Raw genomic sequence first — 26,519 nt, 5'->3', positions numbered from 1 at the left:
TTATTATTATTAATAATATTTCTATCAGTTTTTATTCATATTATTTTAATTATTTTAGTACATCAAGTTAAACTAAACAATGCCAATGTTTCCTGAGAAACTGCCTGAAATAAAAAAAAACTTTTTTGTGTGTGTGTATATATATATATATATATATATATATATATATATATATATATATATATATATATATATATATATATATATTTACCTTTATTTTAAGTAATGAAAATATTTTTTATGGTTTTAGTTTGAGTTCATTTTAATATCCCTAACTATCTCTTTAGGTCTGATTCAGCAGATCAGGCTTTCAATATTAAAACATGAACTAGCTGATTAAAAAAATAATTAATTAATAATAATAACAACAACAGGACAACAAAACAACAACAACAATAATCACGTTAATAATAATAACTCTGCGCCTCCTGGATTTTATGTTCATTTATTAAATGGATATGCATTTTTTAAATATTTGAGCGAATGTGATAACAGATAATACTATTAAAAGAAAATGAAAAAATATTACAAAAACAAAGACATAATTGTAAAAATTACAATTGTAAAAACATTTAAAATGTCAAGTGATATCAATTACATATTGTACTGTCATTTACACTAATTAAGCAAGTACATCATGATTATCTACGGGTTTTCACTGCAAAACAACACAAAAATGCTGTAAATATCACTGCAATTTGCTAAAAGGCTGCAGGGGTCATTTCTGCGAGGACTGAATACTACTACTAATAATAAACTAAAATAACTTTCATTCACTATTACTATTTTAGTAACTTCAGCCAAAGCCCCCAGTGTATCATGTGGATGTTGTGTGAGTGTTGCTCACAGTCTCTGAGAGCTGTGTGTGGAGTACATGGGAAATCTCTACAGGCTTGATCTTCTGGAGGCTTTGATTGTCTGCTCTCTGAGGGACGCTGGGTAAGATCTGTCTCAGTGAACCACTAATCAACTCCATAGCCGTATTCTGCGACTGAAAGAAAAGAAGAAGAGAACATATAATGTACAGCCATTACGTTTATTACGTAACAAAAAAAGAGATTTAATTTGGCGTAAAATGTTGATAGCAGACAAGTTTTTATTTAAACGAATGTCGATTTTCTTGAGGTTTCTTTATGTTTTGAGGCATTTAAAAATCATTAATTATTTTAAACAACAAAAACAAAAGTGCCTTAGAACTCTCTAAATTACTGGCAACATACATGGATTAACCCCCTGAAATGGGATTTAATTTGTCTTATAATTAGTTATTTTTATTTAATTTTTATTATTTTATTATGTATTATTTGTATCATTGTTTTTGGAAACATAAACATCTAATTTGTAGAAAGGCTTCTTTCCCACATTGTGGGCAATGTTAGCTGTTAGATTGTGCATCAGTGTCAGAAATGAATGACAAAAATGCCACCAAAATGAACAAAAATGTCTCCCCAAAAGTAACTTTTAGGCTTGATCTAGTGCAATAAGCAATGATAATGATTTTGTGATGATATTGCCGCTGTACCCTCTAATGAGTTTCTGTTTTATTATTATTATTATTATTTTAACATAAATGCAATGACAGATGCACCAAGTTATATTTAATCTTCAAAACACTGAAGTTTTATAAAGATACATTTGGCCATTAACTTTGAAATAATTCATGTATCAGAGAGATTATCCACTGTACAGCAGTAAATGTGAAATAAACAGTTACCGGTTGAGCTTCCTGCATCTCATGGTGCAGAGACTGATGGTTTGTCACACCTGTCCTCTGTGGAATGTACGAACTGATGTGGTATTTATTTAACCTGCCAAAAATGATTGCATATAGAGCATAAATTATACTTTTTTTGCTGCTTTTCACAAGTACCAACTGACTTTTCCTGTTAATGAAACGGAGAGGTGCATCGGTAGTGTTTACCTGAAGAGTGCTTGCTGTGAGTGTTCTTGTAGCCTCATCAATTCTGACTGCAGGCCCTTCAGATGCATTAGCAGACAACAGAACACCATTACTGAACAGTCAAACCATTCTTCCACACTGTCACAAGCTTATTCTCAACAAAGGAATACCTCAATAATTTTGTGACTTTCAAAGTGAGTGTCCTTCAGCTTTTCCAGCAGGATGCTTCTCTGTGTGGAATAAACAAGAAGTGCCATAAAGAAAGACAAAATGTACTTGACACAGTAAAAAGGATCACCACAGAGTTTAATATCACCTTTGTAAGGTCCCTGTCTTTCACAGCCAGTACCATATGAGATTCTTCTAATTCTCCCTGTGAACATGATCAGACAGTATTACTGTAGCTCACTCTGCGGCCATATAAAATACACACTTACAGATTTTCTCACCCTTAATTCAGAGTTTTCTCTCCTCAGTTTGTTAATTCGATCTTCAGCAAGATTCCTCTCAAGGGTTAATTTTTCATTCTGTGGAAGATATTGTGATTTAACACACAACAGAACCTTTTCGAAATACTTACAATGTATGATTCTATAAAATCAGTACCTTTTCTTCGGTTATTTTGATTTGGGCTTTCAAGCGTTCACTTTCCTTTATCTAAAAGACAAATGTCAAGGTACTGGGTAAGAATAGTCATTTATAAAACAAGTGTAATCAGTATTATGACTTCAAGAGCGTGAATGATTCATACTAAGGCACAGTTGCTGGCTTGGGCTCTTGCAGCTGTGTCCTGGCTCTCCCTCAGTGCACATCTGGTTTCATCGAGTTCTTCTGAAAGGGATCGGGCTCTTACTACAAACAGCTGGGTACTGGTGACATTTGAAAGGAAAAGAAAAACATAATTATTAAGCTATATTGATTATTTATTATATCAGTTATACTGATGACATTGCATAGCCTATAATATTTATGTATTTACTTATTGATGGCATTTTAATAACGAATACACATTTCATTCATGCCTGGCTCTATTTAAAGTTCATCCCAAAAGGAAAATCGCTGAAAATGTATTCACCCTCACTGAGTCCCTCAGGCCATCCCAGATTTAACATTACATCACTTGCCCACCAATGCTCTGCAGTGAATGGGTGCCGTCAGAAAGAGAGTCCAAACAGCTGACAAAAACATCACAATAATCCACAAGTAATCCAACCAACTGCAGTCCATGAATTAACATCTTGTGAATGGAAAAGCTGCATCTTTGTAAGACATAAATCTATCATTAAGGCCAAAATACGAATCCATAATCCATAATAATGCTTCCTCCAGTGAAAAAAGCATATCCCCTATTGTCCCCTCACATCAAAATCCACTGTTTTGGATTATTTTTGCTTGTAAATGGTACTTGTGCATATTTCTCTCCCGATTCAGACCAGATGACTTTTTCACTGGAGAAAAATATGGATAGTGGACTCGTATTTTAGCCAAAAGCAATGGTTTGAAATTCAATTATCTTAATGGTGGATTTTATTTATTTATTTTATTATGTTTTTTTATTTTTTTTTAAACACACAGCTTTTCACTTCACAAGGTGTTAATTATTGGACTGCCATCATTTGGATTACTTGTGATGTTTTTATCAGCTATTTGGACTCTCATTCTGATGGCACCCATTCACTGCAGAGGATCCACTGGTGAGCGAGTGATGTAATCTTAAATTTCTACAAATGTGTTCAGATGAAGAAACAAACTCATCTACAACTATTTCTTTAATTTAGTACTTAGTGCATTCCATTGATATCTGTCAAGTCATATTTTTAAGCACACACACACACACACACACACACACACACACACACACAGATAGATTTGTGGTGAGAGAGGTGCATATGAGTGGATACCTGGCCAGTTTAGTGTGCAGCTCTGACACCTCCAGACTGAGCTGCAGGATGGTGTCCTCACACTGAGAAACGGTCCTCAGCAGGCTGCTGTTCTGCTCACTCAACCTGTGCTGGGTGTGTTTGAGCTCAGACACTAAACCTGACAGATCTCCAGACTCACTGAAACCACACAGAACCATCAGAATACTGCTGCAATCACAGATGCTCTTAAAGGCTTGTTATCCATCTATAAATATGTGAATACAAGACAGAAAACTGCACCTGTCAAGCCATTTCTGGGCTCTTTAAATAAATATAGTAAAAAAACAATGAAAATCACTTAACTGACCAATGACATTCAGCTACATCTGTAAATGTGGCCTCATTTAAAGGAAGATGATATTCAGTCCCTATGGGGACAATGTGAGACTGATTTAAGATGAAAGTTTAAAATGTCACAGTTACAAAAGAGAATTTTAACTTTTATTCAGCAAGGATGTATTAAATTGATCAAAAGTCACAATGACAGATTCCACAAAAAAACAAATAAGAACAACTGTTTTCGACAGCACAAAATCATATTAGAATGATTTCTGAAGGATCATGTGACACTGAAGACTGGAGTAATGATGCTGATAATTCAGGTTTCACCACAAGAATAAATTACATTTTAAAATGTATTAATATAGAAAACAGTTTTTTTTAAATTGCAATAATATTTCACAAAAATAGAGACTTCTTTCATAAACATTAAAACATTTTCTTGGCCCCAAACTTGTGTAAGCTTTCACTATTATTCACTTACCAGTTACAGACAATTTTCTTAAGGTTGATCCTGTTTGCTGTTTTTTATCCTCAGAAGCCCTATACATAAATCAGTGTTTAGCACACATTATAATATCTCATCTTAAAATTAGTCACATCACGTCATTTGAATACCCTGACATTGTGTTTTTGTCTGTATCTCTCACCCATCTTGGCAGCACTGGGTGATCCACGCTTTCATGGTAGCATGAAACGTATCTCTACTAACAGGTTGGTCCTTGTTCTCTGGGTCCAGCATATGTCGTAAATTGGTCAGCTTGTCCTGGCCAGTGCTTTGGAGCGTCATGGACTGAAGATACTGCACCACAGTGGAGGAGTGAACCTCTCCTATAGGTAACAGAGAGATACACTGTTCAACTGATTGGAGTCTGTACGGTTTTTTAAATGCAATTCCTGAATTTTCAGCATCATTCCTTGAGTCTTCAATTTAATTAAATTTTTAGGATTCTTTGATGAATAAAAAAATGCAAAAGGACAGCAAATACGAATAAATTGAAAAAAGCAAAGTAATTTGTTATATTTTTTTTTTCACTGTAAAATTGCCTGTGAATTTAACAGTAAAAGACTGTAAAAATGCTACAGTAAAAACCTGTTAAATGGTTAATGGTATGTTCCCCTATACTATATATGGTGAAAAACTGTATTGGACATTATATGTAATTTTATGGTAGTATACCGTTTTTGGAAGTGAAAAATAATGTATAATTTACAGTGAATAACCGTAAATTGACATTCCCAGAATTCACTGCGTTACATTTCAAATTTGATGAAAAACTGTTTCTTCTCAGTTTTGTACATTAGGTTTGTATGTTACATCTAATGTTGTTAAATTAATGTTTATTGCATTATTTCAGTTTCCATGTGTGTTATTTAGTGTGTTGTTTAGTGTTTGTGTGAATGACACTGTGCACTATATATGTTAATATTTAAAAGCTGCTTGTGATGGGCTTTGGTTCATCATGTGAATCTCATCACTACCTGCTTTTGGTGGTTATCAGCATATTACAAAGGTACAAGGTAGATTTCAGTACTTCAGTAGGTTGGTATATTAACATTATATCAGTTAATGAAATGACCGTATTTAACTGTAAATTTAAGTTAAAACTGTAAAACCTAAAATGTTGCTACTGTAAAATTCTGGCAACCACAGCTGCCTGTTTTTTTTACAGTAAATTTTACGGATTTTTTTTTTCACAGTGAATGTATGCACAGTATATATATTGTGTGTGTGTGTGTGTGTAATGTCTGTACTGTCACTTTTGATCAATTTACTGCATACTGTATACTGCACCCTTACTAAATAAAAGTATAAAAATAAAAAACTTTTCTTTTAAAAGACACCAAACTTTTGAACAGTAGTGTGTGAAATGTGCAAGTCTGCATCTATTAAACTGTTTAAACAGGAAACCGTACCTTTGCCAGTAGTGTCACATGCTTCAAACGTTATGTTCAGGAGGTCTTCCTCTGAAAAGCCATTGGTGTCAGCACAATCACACAGAGTCCTGTTTTCTGATGTAAAATCTAAAGCAATGTAAAGACACAGGTAAGATGACTGTAATTACAGCTGCACACTCAGAAAATACATATGATAGTATCAAAATACTAACAAAGCATCATATCACCTTCACTGCTCTCAAGCAGATGGCAGAGCTCCACTGAGTATGTTCCGGAGTCGATGGAAAGACTCGGGACGCTGCATCCATTACAGTCATGTTTCTGTGATACGAGCCTGAAAGAGGAAAGATGGGGCCCAAAGTCTTCCTCTAAAGAGCCCTGACGTCCAGTCAGCTTCTCTGAGGCCATAGCCACTGACAATCAGAGAAAGAAAACGCTGATATTGTTACTCCAATGGCATCTGTATCTCAATACCCTTCATTTCATTCAGAGAAGGACTTACATTTTCCAGATCTACTGAAGATGAGCTAATGAGATCTTCTGTTTCATGGTTTTACTGAAATATGATAATGACAACAACTGAGACATCAGAAATAACGGAATGATATATACTATTTTTGGCATGAAATGCAATATAAAATTACATACCTTTTTAAATGAATATCATCCTTTTAAAACACACAAGAATGGCATTATCAAAACAGCATAGATGATCTGTTGACAATCATGCATATTAGTTCATTCTTGGTCATAGTTACAGTGTGTGCAACATCCTTGTTGCTTGTAGATCTCAATACTTCTAAAAGCAACAGCTGAGCCTTTTCCTCTTTTCATTATAGACACACACTGGCACACATCAAAACCAGATGACATGGCTCCCTCCCCCCAAACGCCCTCCATTCACTGCCTGTGTGCTTCTAGCAGGACAAAACAATGCTGTAATGGACCATTTTAATTAACATTCTGCAGTTTTCCATATCAAATGTTTCAAGGCCACCCACTAATTGTCCTTTTCCATTTCACCAAACATATCCAACCTTCAGAGTATTTCTCTTAGTCAGCCTTTTATGTTTAAAATGTATAATTCTAATTCTAATTCTAATTTGAATAATAACAATAATAATAATTATTATTCCATAAAATGTTATATCATCACATAATTTTAGATATAATTAAACTATTGTCATATCATTGTCTATGTATAATAATTATTATTAATATACAGTATAATAATACTACTGTCATTGTTCATTTATTATTAATATGAATTTTAATCATTTAATCTGAATATTATTTTGTCTATTTAATATATTATTATAATTTTAGAGACAACTATACTATTATAATGTCATTGTGTATTTGTTATTGTTATCATAATCTCTCTGTATAATATTATAAATTTAGATATAAATATTATATATTATTATTATTTTAATATATTTACATATATCAATTTATTATTATTAATCAACTATATAACTTTGTATTATAATTTTATATTATGCTATTATCATATAATTGCATATTTGTCATCAACAATAGTATAACTATGTAATTATAATTTACAAGTAATATAAAATATAAATAATAGATATAATTATGCTGCTTTCATTTCGTTGTATATATTATTATTATTATTATTACTATTTATATATACAATATGATAATAGTAATGTAGTAGTAATATGAATAGTAGTAATTATGTCTAAAATTATATAATAATATTCATCATTGCACATTTGTTATTTTTATTATTATTATTTAACTTTCTATTTTTTAGTAATGTTAATTATATTATATATATAATATAATATAAAATATTATATTATATTATCATTTAGATATACATTTACTTCTATCGTATCATATGTGTTGTTGTTTTTGTTGTTATTACTGTTATTATTATTGATTTGTCACACTATACCCAAACTAAATATACGTTTATTAATATTTGGATTTTTAATAATTTGTCACGCCTCACGATCATTTTATGACCACAGAAAGGTCTTTAAAATGTTAAAACAAAAAGTCCATAATGTATGAATTTTCGAGGACTTTTAATTTGAAGCGCTTGACCGCTAATCCGGAAGTGTAGTGTTCAGTTGGTGAGTGTGTGGGGCTGCCGCTGCTGATCATCTCCACTGGATACGATCAAGTACAAACCAAAAACTGTGATATTGGGTTTTGGTTTGAGTCGCAACCATGTCTCGGGGATCCATTGAAATCCCTCTGCGGGACACAGACGAGGTTTGGGCTTGTTTGATCTCTATGCGGTGCTGAATATAATTTGATTACAGTAATGTGAATAGCTATCTTCTGCTAGCATGCTATCATTCACGCGCTTTTGATAAGTTTATATACAATTAATTAATTAACAAATGCGGATGACAGCAATACTCTCATGAGCCTTAGGCTAACTCAGTCGTAAAAACTTTTAACGTGTTCCAAGCAATTTCTAATGAAGTTCATGTCTAAATTATATATATGTGAAATGCCATTAACTGAGAACCAGGCAAATTGTACAAACTAGAGTTTAAAGAAAAATCACAGCAACAAACCCTTCACATTAACTGAATGTATACTATATTTATTGTATGATATTTGTTTTAGTTATTAGAGCTCTACTGTTAGTTTCAGCCAAACTCACTGGAGGAATTGCATCTTATTTTGAAGTCTCGTCCTCATTAATGATCATTAATTTGTTGTCTCTTCCTCAGGTTATTGAGCTTGACTTTGACCAGCTTCCAGAGGGAGATGAAGTTATCAGTATCCTCAAACAGGAACACACACAGCTGCACATATGGATTGCACTCGCTGTAAGTGACAAGCTTGACATTATTAGGATTTCTGGCGTGCAAAAAATCTCACGACTATTTCTTTTCAGTTGGAGTACTACAAGCAAGGCAAGACAGAAGATTTTGTCAAGTTGCTGGAGGCGGCGCGCATTGATGGAAACCTCGATTACAGAGACCACGAGAAGGACCAGATGACGTGTTTGGACACACTAGCAGCTTACTATGTCCAGCAGGCGCGGAAAGAGAAGAACAAGGATGCAAAGAAGGACCTCATCAACCAGTCCACTCTTCTGTACACCATGGCAGACAAGATCATCATGTATGATCAGGTAAATAAAGGTTACAGTATGTTATCGTTGTGTTTTGATGTTCGGTCTTTAGCCTCATGATATTTCTCATTTCTGCAGAACCATCTGCTGGGAAGAGCTTGCTTTTGTCTCCTGGAAGGAGATAAGATGGATCAGGCAGATGCTCAGTTTCAGTTTGTACTGAACCAGTCAACAAACAACATCCCTGCACTCCTGGGTAAGTACGGCACATGATCATTATATACTTAAAAGTCTGATTTAAAGTCAACTTGAAATCACAATTCACTCTATTTTTCCTAATACAGCAGAGTTTGTGTGGGTCTCGAGTAGTGCTGCCAAATGATTAATCGCGATTAATCGCATCCAAGATAAAAGTTGTTGTTTACATAATATATGAGTGTGTATATTTATTATGTATATATAAATACACATACATGCATATATTTAAGAAAAATATGTTATTATATATTAAATATAAAATAAATTATATGAATATAAATATATGCATGTAAATATTTTCAAAATATATATTGTTTGTGTGTCTATTTGTATATACATAATAAATACGAGTAACAGTACCCACACACATATTATGTAAACAAAAACTTTTATTTTGAATGCGATTAATCGCGATTAATCGTTTGACAGCAACTAGTCTCAAAGTCTTAAAGGGTCTTAGTTCGCCCCTTTCACAAATTAAGGCCTAAAAAGGTCTTAAACTGGAGCAAAAAGTCTTATATTCATGACGTCGTGACATTAAATGTTGCATCTTCCTTAGTATTTTTTTTTCCTCAATGCAATTATCTAAACATCATTAAATCAAGATACATTTACTTGAGATGCAAATTGAACTTATGAAGTTTTGTACATTAAGTGGGGAATGAAAACTTGCTTTCGCTTTCAATCAAGTTGATTTTTCTGAGCCCAGTGCCAGATATTTGTTCTTGTTTTAATCATAAACTCACTTCATTGTGATCAATTTTTTCATAAAACGTCTTATTTTATGCAATTTTGCTTAAAAAGTCTTAAGTTTACATTGATAAAACCTGCAGAAACCCTTTACAGTGTTCCTTCGAAACCTTTAGATTAGTTAGATCAAATTTAAGTTCCTAAACAGTCTTAAATGCTATAACAAAAGACTTAATTATCATTTGAAGAGGTCTTAAATTGCATTTTAAATTTAAGGGAGGAAAAACACAAATTTCAATATGGCCTAATTTGATAATTAAACTCCATTATTATATCATATTCGTTGTTTTAATTAATTAAATGCGAGTGCTGCATGCTCAAATTCAAAACATGTCAATCTTGCGCATTCTACAGGATCAGGTTTCAGAGTAGATTGCAACCATTGACTATTGCATGTTTATGCCAAGCGTATGCTATTAATAGATATTGCCTTGTTATAAATGATTGTTTATGTGCTTCAATAGGAAAGGCGTGTATCTCCTTCAACAAAAAGGATTACAGAGGAGCTCTAGCTTACTACAAAAAAGCACTTCGCACTAACCCTGGCTGTCCAGGTGAGTCTGTCAGATGTGTTAAAAATACTACTGTCTTTTCCTTAAAACCTGACCACTTCCTAGATAGTTATAGTAGATCAATGTATTCTAATCAAATCTTGACAAAATATACATTTATTACTTCAATACTATACATTATAATATAAACTTGGGGCCCTGTGAAATGTTTTATTTCTTCATAAAGTTCTGTCATGTTTTAAGTTTTCTGTATTCTGTTTAAATACATTTGAATAATCAATGCATGTTAAATCAATAGAATTCATAAAACATTTTTATAATTAATTTACATTTTGGTCACACTTCATTTCAATATTCAATAAATGTATACTTTCTACTTGCTAGCTGCATTTCAACTAACTTGTTAGAGTATTAGTAGACTATTAGGTTGGGGTTAGTAGAATAAGTTGAGATATACTTGCAAATTTTCTTATTCAGGAGAACGTCTAAACTTGACTATCAAAATAAAGTGTTACCGAAATTTGCTATTTTAATAATTAATGAGAAATGTTTTATTTCATGAATTTTTTTTTCAGAAATTGTGTTGTTTTTATGGATTTATAATGTAATATAATTCATCATCAAACGTGCATATCACACATTAACAATTTAATATTTTCAAATGTAAACAAATGAAAATTGGGCAATTGCCGTTATTTTGGCACAACAGAGATTTAGTATTAAAGTTATAAAAAGAAAAAAATATTGATTATTTTTTTATTTTATTTTATTATTATTTCTTTGAGAAGTACATTCTGCTGTACAATTGTAATATTTCTGTCAAGTTAAACCAAACTTTAATTTTGACGGGTTGTCCTAAAGACCCTTTAAGTTTCTGTGTGTACATGATATGACTATAGTTTTATCCAGTGAAATGCTTGTGATTCTCAGAGCATCTCTGAAGATGAATTTTATGTGTTTATGTCCTCATGTAGTGAGATGGCATACGCTGAAAAGACACATGAGTGTCACGCATGAGTATATTTCATTTTGGTTACCTTTACAGTCCTACTTTTGATATATTCTTCCAAAATTGGCTTCATTCGGTGAAATTCCGCATTATGCTGTAAATTCCATTTTCATACTGGATTCCGTCTGTTTTTTGCATCATGAAATCATAGGGCCCTGTGTTTCAAACTGCTGGTTAGCAGTGACTGGTCAAGACTCACAGAGCTCATTTCTGTGTAAATTGTCTTATTGCAGCCGAGGTTAGACTAGGCATGGGCCATTGCTTTGTCAAGCTCAACAAACTGGAGAAAGCTCGCTTGGCGTTTGGCAGAGCCCTGGAGCTCAACTCCAAATGTGTGGGAGCTTTGGTGGGTTTGGCTGTGCTGGAGCTCAACAACAAAGAGGCCGACTCCATCAAGAACGGTGTGCAGCTGCTTTCCAGAGCCTACACCATTGACCCCAGCAACCCCATGGTGCTCAATCATCTCGCCAACCATTTCTTCTTCAAAAAGGTAAAGCTAGATCTCTCTTATGATCTACAGTTTGAAGTGGAGATCTTGTACTTTATACGTGCTTTGTGTTTTTCAGGACTACAGCAAAGTGCAGCATCTGGCTCTTCATGCTTTTCACAACACAGAGGTGGAGGCTATGCAAGCAGAGAGCTGCTATCAGTTAGCTCGTTCCTTCCACGTCCAGGTAAGAAAGAGACGTCTTTCATTAGAAATAGTTCTCCGTATATATTTCATATAACATGTTATTACATAGATAATTAGCTGGGAATAATAGCATAATCAACAGTAAAGAGTGTTATTTTAGTATTATTTTTAGTATCATGTTTTAACTTGATTTATTTTTTTATTAGCTTTTATTATTATATTTTGAGTTTTAATTTTAAGTTTTAATAATTTTATTACACCCTTTTATTTTTGTTTTAAATTTCATTAAATTAACTGTAATTAATTTATGAATTTTATTACATTTTAATACATTATTTCAGCTTTAGTTTCAGTAATTTTAGTATTGTTTATTTCAGTAAGTTGACAAGTGAACATTTCAATTTTTTTTTTTTTTTTTATCTTACATTAATATTTAACTGTTTTATTTCTACTTTATTTTAATTACCGAAAACTACTGGTCTTAAAATAATGATGAGTAGATCTGTATATAGAATAATTGTATTTATTTATTTTATTTTTTTTACACAATGCTTTACACAAAGTTAAGTATTTAGTGTAATATTTACTGAAGACTGATAGTATGGACAGAGGCCAAACATTATTTGACCTTGCCAATACATCAGTCTGTCATTCAGCTTAAATTTCCTGCAGTGTGTAACACCAATGCTGATAAACTTGCACATGTCTTTGCTTTTAGGAGGACTACGACCAGGCCTTCCAGTACTACTATCAGGCCACTCAGTTTGCGTCATCTACTTTCGTACTGCCCTTCTTTGGCCTGGGCCAGATGTATGTATATCGTAGAGACAAGGAGAATGCTGCACAGTGCTTTGAAAAGGTCCTGAAGGCCTATCCCAACAATTATGAAACCATGAAAATCCTTGGATCACTTTACGCCACATTGGATGACCAGGAGAAGAGAGACATTGCTAAAGTATGACCATGTATATATATCAAAAATGGCATTACAAAAAGTTTTTCTCAGAAACTATAAGGCTCCTGTTTTTTTTTACTCAGGAACATCTGAAAAAAGTCACAGTACAGTATTCCGATGATGTGGAAGCCTGGATTGAGCTCGCCCAGATTTTGGAACAAACAGACATTCAGGTAACAGCGTTATTCCTGCATATGCTTGTGTCTGGACTCATGCAACATATACCTCTCTCAAACTGTGAAGTGCCTATCTTTCCTGCAGGGTGCTCTTTCTGCATATGGCACGGCCACTCGTATCCTCCAGGAGAAGGTCCAAGCTGATGTTCCTCCTGAGATCCTCAATAATTTGGGGGCTTTACACTTCAGGTTGGGAAACCTTGGTGAGGCAAAGGTAAAGAGGGATTTTTAGCTCTGATTAAAGGGATAGTTCACCCAAAAATGAAATTTGTGTCATTAATTACTCACCCTCATGCTGTTCCAAACCCATAAGACCTTCGTTCATCTTCGGAACACAAATTAAGATATTTTTGATGAATTCCGAGAGCTCTCTGACCCTCCCATAGACAGCAAAGGTCCAAGGATCAATGGTTCAACTGTAATTTTACCTACGAAAATAAGTCATTATTTTAGTTTTCTTGATGCACAAAAAGTATTCTCGTAGCTTTGTAAAATTATGGTTGAACCACTGATGTCACATGGATTATTGTAACGATGCCCTTGCTGCGTTTCTGAGTCTTGATTGTGTTAGGATCCTTGCTGTCTATGGGAGGTTCAGAGAGCTCTCAGATTCCATCAGAAATATCTTCATTTGTGTTGTATCCAAGATGAATGGATATATTACAGGTTTGGAAAGACATGAGGGTGAGTAATTAATGACAGAATTTAAATTTTTGGGAGAACTATCCCTTTAAATGAATATTGTGGTTCTTCTGTTCATTACCACAGAAAACATTTCATTTTCTTTGTAGAAATACTTCCTGGCTTCTTTGGAGAGGGCAAAAGCTGAGGGAGAGCATGATGAGCACTACTACAACGCCATCTCCGTCACAACCTCCTATAACCTGGCCAGACTCTATGAAGCCATGTGCGAGTTCCACGAGGCTGAGAAACTCTACAAGAACATCTTGAGAGAGCATCCCAACTATGTGGACTGTATGCATCATCGCAGTTTTCATTTTGTGTAGCCTTTTTTCAGGAAATGGTCAGTTCTCTTGATTTATTTGAATCTGTTACAGGTTACTTGCGACTTGGAGCGATGGCGCGTGACAAGGGAAATTTCTACGAAGCTTCCGACTGGTTTAAAGAAGCCCTTCAGATCAATCAGGTAGGTAGTTCTTATCTTTATACATACGACCAACATATATTCTCAGTGTTCTAGTTCTGTATTAATTCAAATAGACAAAAAGTAAAACAAAAGACAACAAAGATAATTTGAGATATAAACCACAGCTTTACTGAGCAACGGCAAACTTTCAGTCACAACGTGATCTTCAATGCCTAATTGCAATACCAGGTGCAAGAGTCCCCTTAAAACAAAGAAAGATCACATGGTTGGGCATGTCACATGGTTACCAAAAAGCAATTGAATTAATTAACATTATCATGTTTCCTCTGAATTCTATATGGTTCTAGTTTGTTGAGATAAATAAACTAGTAATATAATTCTCAGTTGATTCGATTTATTATCAATAATGGGTGCAGCAGGCACAATGATATTACGGGGACTTACTTTCAGGCGCTGCGTAATATCATTGCACCTGCTGCACCCATGGAATGGCAGCAAAGTTCCTTGATTATTACACCAGAATGAGAGCATAGTTCCTAGCCATATCAGCCTGTAAAATCGCAACTTTTCATTTTCAGTCAGTCTTAATACACGATGTAACTACAGAAGAGTCAAGTTTTAAATAGGAAAAATAACAAAACTCTTTGGTCATTTTTGAGCGAGATGCTAGCGGTCTAATCAGATTCAATGAGCTATGCTAAGCTACGCTAAAAGTGCTACCGCCAGACCCGGAGATCGGCTGAATGGATTCGAAAACGGTAAAACTCAACTGTTTAACTCTTGGGGAGTTGGAAAATGAGCCTATTTTCAAAAAAAGTGAAGTTTTCCTTTAAGGAGACTCCTCGTACCTGGTGTTGTAATTACCCAGCAGGCACCGGACATCTATATAACATCAAGTTGACATTGGACATGACGTTGGACAGATGTTGCATTTTGATTGAAAATATAAATCGGGTCAGTATTTGACGTCAATTTGAAGTTGACTTAACGTTGGATTTTGGTTACACAACCTAAAAACAACAAAATATCACCGTCAGCTGACGTCGGTATTGGACATCAATTTAACATTGACATTAAAAATTTTCATTGAATTTTGGTCACCCGACGTCGCAACCGAAATTTAACCAAGTATCAACGTCTTGTTGTGACCTGAAACATTTGCTGTTCCTCAGTAAAGTGTTATTTTAGTATCACTGTTTTTATTAAGTTTTCTTCATTTTTTCTGTATTTTGTATTTTCGCTTTTCATTTTAATTTGTTAAATTTTAGTCATTTTGTTGTGTTTTTGTAATTTTTAGTAATGTTTATGTATGTATGACTATATAGTTTTAAATGAATTATATTCAGTTTGTTATTTTAGTAAATTAAGTTAAACTAAAATGAGAAATGTTGCTAGCTGAGAAGTGTTTTTTCAAATATTTTATTTCAGTTAAAGTTTATTTTATTTAAGTAATAATTTTTTTGAATGGTTTTAGTTAACTATAATATTGCTGCAGTAAAGCTGTGCTGTGCACTTGCATTTTTTTTATCCTATAATTTGTGGGCTTTTTTTTTTTTTTTTGCAACTTTTGGGCTGTTTTGATTATTTTGGCTTATGCATCTAGACTTTCATAATTTTTTTTTTTTTTTTTTTTTATAAAATATATTTTTTTAATAAGATGTGTATAAATAAATTTTGTTTTGCAGGACCACCCTGATGCCTGGTCTCTGATTGGTAACCTTCACTTGGCGAAGCAAGAGTGGGGTCCCGGGCAGAAGAAGTTTGAACGCATTCTTAAGCAGCCGTCTACACAGAACGACACTTACTCTATGCTGGCGCTGGGTAACGTGTGGCTTCAGACGCTGCATCAGCCAACTAGAGACCGAGAAAAGGTGCCTCGCGTCATTCAGCTGACAAACCGTCATGTGTTTTTAGAATTAGTTGTCTTATTTATTTACAGTTTTATTTAATTTGTTTTTGCAGGAAAAGCGGCACCAGGATCGAGCTTTGGCGATCTATAAACAAGTTCTGAGGAATGATGCCAAAAATCTATATGCTGCCAATGGCATAGGTGTTTTATCTGCTGTTTAATTAGCGGTTAGTTAATTGGTTAGCGGTCAATTTCATCATAAGCATCTTTCTTCCATGTGACTCAGGGGCTGTGTTGGCGCACAAGGGTTATTTCCGAGAGGCACGGGATGTTTTTGCACAGGTCCGAGAGGCCACAGCAGAGATCAATGATGTCTGGTTGAATCTCGCACACATCTATGTGGAGCAGAAGCAATACATCAGTGCTGTGCAGATGGTGAGAGAATAAACTGAAGGAACTGTCCCCTGAAGAGGACTGTTTTGTTCTGGATCTGTACTCAAGTCCTGTTTTTCTGTCTCTTTAGTATGAAAACTGTTTGAAGAAATTCTACAAATATCAGAACACAGAGGTGCTGCTGTATCTGGCCCGAGCGCTCTTCAAATGTGGCAAGCTGCAGGAGTGCAAACAGACTCTTCTGAGGGTGGGCAAATCTTAATATCACTTGGCAGTTTCTTTTTTTTTACTGCAGTGTTTTCCAAACTGGGTTTTGTAAGTTAATGAAAAACTAGTAATTAATTAAAAATTTCAAAAATAAAAATTAAACCCATTTTAAATCAAAATAAAACATGTTTTATAATAAATATTTTATTTGGCATGTGACCATGACAACATCAAGACCCTGTTATAGTTTTATTAATATTTTGAATTGGTATTTATTTCATTTTCCTTTGAATTTTTGCTGAAGTTTAAATCATTTTGTTGTTTTGTAATTTTTAATAGTTTTTATTTTTAAAACGTGTCTATAGCTAAGTTGAATGAAAACAAGAAATGTTGCCTTAAAAGTTTATATTACATATATGTATGTGTGTGTTATTTCAGTTTATTTTATTTCAAGTTTTTTATGGTTTTAGTTAACTATAATAACCCTGCATAGAACCACAAACATGATAGTATCCTTTTTTTCTTGAATTATAAATCAGGCTGCTGGATATTATGTGGCAAGCTAATTATATGATTATGCTAATATTTATTTATATGTTGCATAATTCGTTAAATAAAAATAGTATTTAACAGTTTATTTAATTTAACATATTGCTTATTTAGTTATCTTGTAAAGTGGAACCCAATGTATTATACTGGAATGTACATATATTAATGTAGCTGTTTTTCATCAAAATAACAGGATTAATGCGCATATATTTATTTTTATTATGTATTATTATTGTATTAATTATAATTCATTGGTAACACTTTACGATAAAGTCCCATTAGATAATGTCAGTTAAAGCATTAACTAACAATGAGCAATACATTTATTATAGTAGTTATTTATCTTTGTTAATGTTTATTGTAGAATGCTACCAAATATTATTTGAATCTTTGCAGTCCTAATTATGCATGTTTCTGACTAAGTTTTTTCCGGTTCTTTAATTCCCAGGCCCGGCATGTGGCTCCCAGTGACACCGTGCTGTTGTTTAATGTGGCGCTGGTGCTGCAGAGGTTGGCCACGCTAGTGCTGAAGGACGAGAAGAGTAATCTGAAGGCTGTATTGAGTGCGGTGAAAGAGCTGGAGTTGGCTCACAGGTACGTGAACTTCAGGACCTCCAGGCTATGACACACACAGCCTGAGGCTCTCATATGCCTTTCATAACTTTCTGTTATTGTTCTCACAGGTACTTCAGCTACCTCAGTAAGGCTGGAGACAAAATGAGATTCGACCTAGCGCTAGCCGCAAGCGAAGCCAGGTAGGTTTGTTTTCCAGATGTGCGATATTTGTTCTGAAATTGAAGTTTCCTGTTACAGCATGCCCCAGTCAGATGGGATCTGACACCTCCCATGAAAATGCAGGGTGTCATGAGCAAATCTAAAATATTTTGATGCTTAATATACAGTTATGTGTATTTTATCTATATATGATGTTTAATTAGTTTTTGATATATTTTATAAATGTTATAAATTACACACTGATTTTTAGTTTAGTTAAACAAATTGATGTTTTATATATAATTTATATATGTGACCCTGGACCACAAAACCAGTCATAAGGGTAAATTTTTCAAAATTGAGATTTATTCATCATCTGAAAGCTGAATAAATAAGCTTTCCAGTGATGTATGGTTTGTTAGGATCGGACAATTTTTGGACGAGATGCAACTATTTGAAAATCTGGAATCGTGAGGGTGCAAAAAAAATAAAAATACTGAGAAAATCGCCCTTAAAGTTGTCCAAATGAAGTTCTTAGCAATGCATATTACCAATCAAAAATGACGTTTTCATATATTTACAGTAGGAAATTTACAAAATATCTTCATGGAACATGATCTTTACTTAATATCCTAATGATTTCTGGCAAAAAAAAAAAAAAGGTTAATTTTGACCCATACAGCTGGGTCTGGCTATTGCTACAAATATACCCCAGCGGCTTGAGACTGCTTTTGTGCTCCAGGGTCACACATAACTTATAAAAAAAAAAATATATATATATATAAATATAAAAAATAGATCCATACATATGTTATATATAATGTATTTTTATATATATGATGTTTATATTTTAACTTTTTTAATAATTGTATTTATTCAATAAAATACTATCTATCTATCTATCTATCTATCTATCTATAAAAATAAATAACAAAGTAGGGCTGTCAATCGATTAAAATATTTAATCGCATGATTGTCATGAGTTAACTCGTGCTTAATTGCAACTTAATCGCACATTTTTATTTGTTCTAAATGTACATTAAATTAATACTTTTCAAGTTTTTAATACTCTAATCAACATGGGCATGGACAAATATGGATGCTTTATGCAAATGTATGTTTATTATTATTATTGAAACCATAGTCAACATAGAGCATGAAGACTAGATATGTTTCAAAGGTCAGAGAAGTTTTTCAGAGAACTTGTTCATGTCTATTAGACATATGAAAAAAGAAATACCAGGTTTCCATTACTTCTATTTCTTTGCACTGAGCAATTTACTTACACAAACCTGTTTACATTTTTGCATGACAGGGCAGCTCACTTCTTCTGAAAATGCAAAATGTACATTTATTATTTATTATTAGATTTGTTTGCCTCTCTGTGTCCACATACTGTATTTTGATGCAGCCAAATTCTCAATAAAACAGTTTTCATTGATATATTTTACTGTTTCTGTTGTCAGACAATGGGATGAATATGAAATAGTGACTGAAACGTGATCCATTAAGACAGCTCTCCCTTCCAAGATGTTAAACTGCACAAACAATCCTGATTCATAATTGAGCCGTCGTCTGATAAAATCAAACAGGCTACACATAAGATAAAGACAGATGTGCTGTGATTTCGGCTATACTTGCATGTAAAATTAGAGAAGCAACATAATATCTGTGTTTAACTGAAAGTGCTCCTCTCTGCCGCTTTCTAAACAATGCAAACGCACAGAGAGAGAGGTGTGTGTGTGCTGGGAAAGCAAGACCTTGCTCTCGCGTGGCAGTACTGGTGAGTCAATGAGACAAACTACAGGAGCGAGGTGAGCTGCCTGGCCGGGTGGTGCAGTGACAACAATCTCTCTCTGAATGTGGAGAAGATGAAGGAGATTGTTGTCGACTTCAGGAGAGTACACACTCAGCATGCCCCTCTGACCATCAACGGTGCGACTGTGGAGAGAGTGAGCAGCACCAAGTTCCTGGGTGTGCACATCACTGAGGACCTCTCCTGGACTAACAACACTGTAGCACTGGCCAAGAAAGCACAGCAGCGTCTCTACTTCCTCCGCAAATTGAGAAGAGCCAGAGCCCCGGCCCCCATCATGTGCACCTTCTACAGAGGCACCATCGAGAGCATCCTGACTAGCTGCATCACTGTGTCGTATGGCGCTTGCAACGCATCCTGCCGCAAGTCACTTCAGCGCATAGTGAGAGCAGCTGAGAAGATCGTTGGTGTCTCTCTCCCCTCCCTCCAGGACATTTACAGCACCCGTCTCACCCGCAAAGCCCTCCGCATTGCAGGCGATCCCACCCACCCGACACACAGCTTCTTCAGTCTGCTGCCATCAGGGAGGAGACTGCGGAGTCTCCAGGCGAGAACCAGCAGACTGAAGGACAGCTTCATACATCAGGCTGTCAGGAAGCTGAACTCCCTCCCGTCCTTGCACCCCTCCCCTCTTTTACCCCATGCAACACTGATCTGTCATGTGCCTTATGCCACTTTATCTCATTCTTTATTTTTCTACAAATGTCCTCATTTGTATATCTGTATAGTTGTATGTACATATGTTTAAACTGTATTTATCTGTATTTGAACGTCTACTGTCAGTGTCTTAAATGTTAACTGTATGCACCAAGGGTCTGAGAGTAATGCAATTTCAGTTCTCTGTATGTATGTGCTGTACATGTGGAAGAATTGACAAAAAAGCAGACTTGACTTGACTTGAGTCTCAGAAACGAAATAAAGCTAAGCGTTTTTTGAAGGGAAAAAAAGTCGCTGAAGGGGTCGGCTAAGTTGGCGACACCATCTCCATTTCTTCAAATACGGGCTAGGCCACGGGTCAAACAGAAAATGTGTGCTACGTTAATAAAATGAGTGCCGTTAAAATTAATGTGTTAACGCTTTAACTTTGACAGCCCTAATATAAATACATTTTATTCCTTCTTTTTTTTTGGAAGGCTATTAAATGACATGTTAACAATGCATCATTTTAAATGTATGTTCTCTTTCAGGCAGTGCTCTGATTTGCTAAGCCAGGCTCAATACCATGTGGCCCGAGCTCGTAAACAAGATGAGGAGGAGAAGGAACACCGCGCCAAGCAGGAGCAGGAGAGAGACCTGCTGCGGCAGCAGATGCAGAAAGAACAGGAGGATAGGAAGAACAAAGTGGTCGAGGAGCAGAAGAAGCTGCTGGAGCAAAGAGCCCAATATGTGGAAAAGACCAAGAACCTGCTCAACTTCTCAGAGACGATGAAAGCAGCAGCAAAGGAGAAGAAGAAAGCAAGCAGTGGGCGGGTCAGTCCAAACGCTTCAACAATTTTTTTCTTGTTTTTTCCACACCCCCTTTTTTATGTAATAAAATCTTCATGTATTTTTTTTACTTAGCGCAAGAAAGGAGGTGACTTTGATGACTTTGTCAACGATGACTCTGATGAGGACCTGCCGATCAAAAGGAAGAAGAAGAAGAAATCTGGGAGTGGCAGTGAAGTTGAGGATGCTGGGGAGGATGGCGAGAAGAAACCCCGTAAAAAGAGGAGGAGGTAAACATTAATAACAACATATCCACTCAATTCATGGATGAGTTCGTTCATCTGATATTTATATTTTATCTTTTAAGATTTCTTTTAGGAGTTTTAGGTTCAGAGGATCATGATGCAATTACATGTATGGAAATCATAAATTAAGATATAAATGATTAAATTATAATATATAGACATAATTATTTAAAACGATTATTTATATTTTTAATAATATTTTTAAGAATGGAATATTGGCACAATTGTTTTGAAACGTTGCAAAATGTGAGCCAATGTTGTACTTGTATTTTTGCTTATTTTTTTCTTTCTTTTTTTGCATTTTTTTTTCTGAACACCTGATTGTAGTTAAAACTGGTTTATTCTGGGTCAGGTTGAGTTTCAGTGCGCTTCTCTTGTTGTTTCCTCAGACCTGGTTCAGATGATGAGGAAGGAGGCTCAAGGTCTAAAAAGCAGCGCAAGCCCAGAGAGCGCAAGAGGATCGAGAAGGTACCGATGCTCTGAGCACTTAATATGAAATTTTGACCTTTATGTTGAGATTTAGTTCAATTGCATTTGTCTCTTTTTAAACCCAAGCCGGAGCGCATGCCGCCGTCTTTTAAAGGGAAGATCAAGTCCAAGGCAATCATTTCATCCTCTGATTCCTCCTCTGATGAGGATGGCCTGAAAATAGCAGAAGACAGGTGAGAGACGTCACTTGAGTTTGCTTGAACTACCAACATGAGCTGAAATTTCACAATATCTATTTTGTAAATGCGATTTTATTTTATTTGATTTATTTATTTATTTTTATTTTTATTTTTTTTGAGCTTCATCCATGCATGTTTCATTTAAAAAAAAAAAGACCTCATGATCTTTAAACAAAATATAACTGGATCTTCTAGTGAAATGACAGACTTCTCTCTGGTGATGTATGATTTAAAAAAAAAAAAAGAATACAATTTTTACACTTTTTCTGTAAACATTTATATGGACTCCCTTGCACTCTCTTGTGCCCCCTGGACGCCAGTTTAAAAAATCTTGATAGTAGATACTGTAAAAAAAAAAAAAAAAAGATCATTCTTACTTTTTCCCCTATTCATTATAGTATTGTTATAGTACTATTATACTATATACTTTGTAATTTGTTCTTTCATTCATGTATTCATTTATTTTAATGGAATATTTGTATAATTAAAAAAAAAAAATCTATTTACCTAACATTTAAATGATTAATTTTCATTTATTTATTTTATATTCATTTTGTTTATTTTTAAAAAATTTATTTTTTATTTTTTTTTACCGTTTTTCTTTAAACACAATCAATCCCTTGGATTCAGTGTTGCCAGATTGGGCGGGTAAATATTGGCTTGGGTGGGTGGACAAAATTTGGGCTAGTTTTTGGTCAGTTTGGTGGTTTTCAAAGCATATAAATTGTATAGGCTAATTGGTTAACAAACAAGCCCAAGTGTGCATATATAGCCTACTGCATGCATCCAATCAGTCATCACAACGTTACTAAACACACACGCACACTGCAAAGAGACTGGTGCTGATGTTGACGTCGCGGCCGCACTTTTAGCCAATCACTAGGGATCAACAGACAGACGTGATGATTCATGAGCGACGGGTTTTTAGCACGATAAAGGATCTGATTTTGAATCTATAACTCTAAGTGACCATAGTGCCTACATATAAGTTTGATGGTAAAGAGTGGAGAGTGTTTTAACTCTCAAAACGTGAATTACACCTGTTGAGCGAGATGACACGAAGGCTATATCACTGCAACTCCGAAATCAGAGCACAGTTAAAATATTTAATCAATATCTATACGATCCTGTCTTTTATCTTTTAAACGGTCCAGATTGGTATATCCTATAAAGATGCTGGACTTGTTAGTTTTGACTGTGAAAAATTCTATATTATGTACAATATGAACTTCACGAAAGACTTAGTTCTGTGTGAAATTATAGTGCGACACGAAAGTAAGAGCATTATTGTTGTTGTTAATTTTTTTATTGTCAGATTATCATACAGAATGACAGTTTTGACTGTCATGGTGTGTGCATGAACGAGTGTGAAATACCTATAATTACGTTGCTTATTCTGATCGCTTATATTGGGCACTTTTTTGCATTTAAATTCAGACTGTTGACATTGAAAATGATGCATGTGTTTTTCGAGGGTATCGGTTAATTTCTTGATTGCCGTTTTGACCGTGTCTGCTTGCATATTTTAATCATATTTGGTAGTTCTCTTTAATGTATTTGCTCTGATTTGATCCATGGGAAATTTATCTAGCATTATATTTATATTATTTTGTCATCATTAGTTCATTATAAGGAGTTAAAAATGGCTTATCATCCTTGATTTACATTCTATCACATTATTTTGACAGTTAAAGTTTTGGGCGGGTTTTTGTGAGCTTTTGGGCTGGAAATCGTTCATCCAATCTGGCAACACTGCTTGGATTCCTCTGTTTGAAAGACCCCCCCCCCCCCCCCCCCTGTTTAGACCACTGAAAACCTTTTCTTACAAGTTCATCTTATTTTGCCTTTTCATCTGTTTTTGAGTGAAACACACACCTCAAAATCTAATCAACAGCCGATGCATAAAACCAAGTCCCCATCCTGTTGTTTTCTTTTACCATAATCTCTTAGACTTGGATGTACCTCATAATTCTGAAAACATCATCTGTTGCTAATTCAGTTTCATTAAGAATTTATTTATTCCTTAAATGGTCTGTTTTATGTCTAGAAACCCCAGGGACAGCGGCTCTGGTTCAGACAACGACGTAGGCCACAGGAAACGCATCGCTTCTGACAGCGATTCCAACGAGGAGCGTAACCAGTCGGGCAGTGAGGCCGGCAGCCCCCAGCGCTCTGGAAACTCAGACGAGGACGAGTCTGGCAGCGAACGCCCGGTGAAGCGGAGGAGACCACAGCAGCAGTCCGACTCGGAGCAGTCAGACAACGAGAGCAAGAAGAGCCGCTCCGTGTCTGACGATGAATCTCAGGCCGGATCTCCAGCCGCCGCTTCAGATCGAGGTTCAGAGAACGAGGGCTCTCCGCAGAGGTCCGATAACGACTCTGAGCCGGAGGGGTCCAACAATGAAGCTTCCAACAGAGGATCTGATGACGACAGTGACTGAGTTCGTTGAGCAAAAAGAAAAGCCTTTGTTCTTGTAATGTTCAAATCATAGTATGTAGTTATGTGTCTTCCTGAATAATGTTTCTCAGATTTTACACAGTTTTTTGTTTTATTTTTCAGAAATGAGAACGTGTTTTCTGTTCAGTCTTTTGAGTAAGAAATGTTCAAAACCGCGTTAGCAGGCGCTTTTTTGTTGAGCATTACAGCATATACTGTGCTCTGTAGTCTAAAAGCACGAGGGACGAATCGCAAGCTGTGATTCAGAGTTGGTATACAATATGAAATACCTTTTGAATAAAAAGTAATTTTAAACATTTTTCTAGTTTGTACTGAATCCTGGTTAATGATGGGTTTTTTTTATGCACACACCCACTGGCCAGTTTATTAGCTATATCTTGCTAGTACCAAGTTGCACCCACTTTTGCCTTCAGAACTCTTTGTGGCGTAGATTCAGTAATGGCTCGTTTCCACTGAGCGGTACGGTACGCAATTATGTCTGTTTCCATTGTCAGAAGTTGTGAATGGTACCAAAATAGCGAACCATACCGTACCACTTTTTTGGTACCCTTTCGTTGGGGTACCTAGCACAGCAAAGGGTACCAAAAGGGTGGAGCAAGATGAATTTTTTAGGGTGTTTGCTCATCTGCAATACGTCGAAGCTATACGCGATCACCGGGCGCTCAGCTAGTCCTTCCGATATTTGCAGCTAGCTCTGATGTCTCTGTAGTAATTAAACGAGAATCAATTCATTTTGTGTATATTTAACAGGCATTCGTGGTCTCATGAATCTATTATTTGTTCCTGGTCATATCGTTTTGACTGAGCACAAAGTTTAACTTTATATTTATTTTGACTTTTACCGTAGTAACTTACAGTGCTGACTTTGTAGCAAACGTTTGACACTGAATTGTTTGCTTTTGTCTTTATTTCCTCTTATATAAGCCTCTTTGTACTTATACTTTTATAATGGCTATTATTGTTCATTAAAACTGACATAAAAGAGGCAGAGTTGTGCTTATTGTCGATCGCTACTTTCTGGAATACACCACTCCTATCAAGTAAAGGGTATGGCAGTGGGTTACCCGTACCGAATCGTACTGTACTGAACCGTACCGCTTAGTGGAAACGAGGCATAAGGTGCTGGAAATGTTCCTCTGAGATATCATTTTGGTCCATATTGACAGGACAGCATCACACAGTTGCTGCAGATTTGTCAGCGTCACATCCATGATCAATCTCCTGCTCCACCAAATCCCAAAGATGCGCTACTGGATGGAGATCTGGTGACTGTGGAGGCCATTTGAGTTTAGTTAACTCATGAAACCAGTTTGAGATTATTTGAGCTCTGTGACATTGCGCGTTATCCTGCTGGAAGTAACATCACAAGATAGGTACACATGGTCATAAAGTGATGGACATGGTCAGCAACAATACTCCGGAAGGTTGTGGTGTCTAAACAATGCTCAATTGGTACTAAGCTGCCCAAAGTGCACCAAGAAAATATCCACCACACCAAAAAATGAGCTGGGTAGTAACTGATTACATGTAATCTGGATTACGTAATCCGATTACTTGTAATTAGATTAAATTTTAAAATACTCATCATCAGAATCCAGTTACTTTTTATTGATTACATGATTACGTATTATTTATACAATAGCAATAAAATATTTTTGGCTTTTTCCTT

The 26,519-nt window shown here is 35.1% G+C and overlaps 2 protein-coding genes across 2 annotated transcripts; one reads left to right on the top strand and one right to left on the bottom strand.

Moving 5' to 3' along the window:
* Positions 1-430: 430 nt before the first annotated feature.
* Positions 431-6,839, bottom strand: LOC306880211 (inositol 1,4,5-triphosphate receptor associated 2-like). Its single transcript, XM_079433580.1, has 16 exons — positions 6,649-6,839; positions 6,503-6,556; positions 6,228-6,413; positions 6,019-6,126; positions 4,752-4,932; positions 4,586-4,644; positions 4,130-4,190; positions 3,802-3,960; positions 2,652-2,769; positions 2,507-2,557; positions 2,350-2,427; positions 2,217-2,273; positions 2,071-2,130; positions 1,922-1,977; positions 1,715-1,808; positions 431-991 (listed from the first exon to the last, which is right to left on the bottom strand). Exons 3-16 carry the CDS (start codon positions 6,406-6,408, stop codon positions 818-820), a joined length of 1,437 nt encoding a protein of 478 aa, XP_079289706.1. The 5' UTR covers positions 6,409-6,413; positions 6,503-6,556; positions 6,649-6,839; the 3' UTR covers positions 431-817.
* A 1,241-nt stretch (positions 6,840-8,080) lies between these two features.
* LOC306882854 (RNA polymerase-associated protein CTR9 homolog) lies at positions 8,081-26,519 on the top strand. Its single transcript, XM_079437820.1, has 23 exons — positions 8,081-8,247; positions 8,718-8,816; positions 8,885-9,124; positions 9,203-9,320; positions 10,537-10,626; positions 11,827-12,083; positions 12,160-12,267; positions 12,946-13,182; positions 13,266-13,355; positions 13,444-13,572; positions 14,150-14,333; positions 14,417-14,505; positions 16,152-16,337; positions 16,429-16,516; positions 16,602-16,750; positions 16,839-16,955; positions 17,913-18,058; positions 18,148-18,219; positions 21,182-21,464; positions 21,555-21,709; positions 22,114-22,192; positions 22,280-22,386; positions 24,440-26,519. Exons 1-23 carry the CDS (start codon positions 8,203-8,205, stop codon positions 24,831-24,833), a joined length of 3,462 nt encoding a protein of 1,153 aa, XP_079293946.1. The 5' UTR covers positions 8,081-8,202; the 3' UTR covers positions 24,834-26,519.

Source organism: Barbus barbus (assembly GCF_936440315.1).
Source record: "Barbus barbus genome assembly, chromosome: 2".
NCBI classification, from domain to species: Eukaryota; Metazoa; Chordata; class Actinopteri; order Cypriniformes; family Cyprinidae; genus Barbus; species Barbus barbus.
Note: the sequence above shows the minus strand (reverse complement) of the source record. Positions and strands in the feature narration are given on the sequence as shown.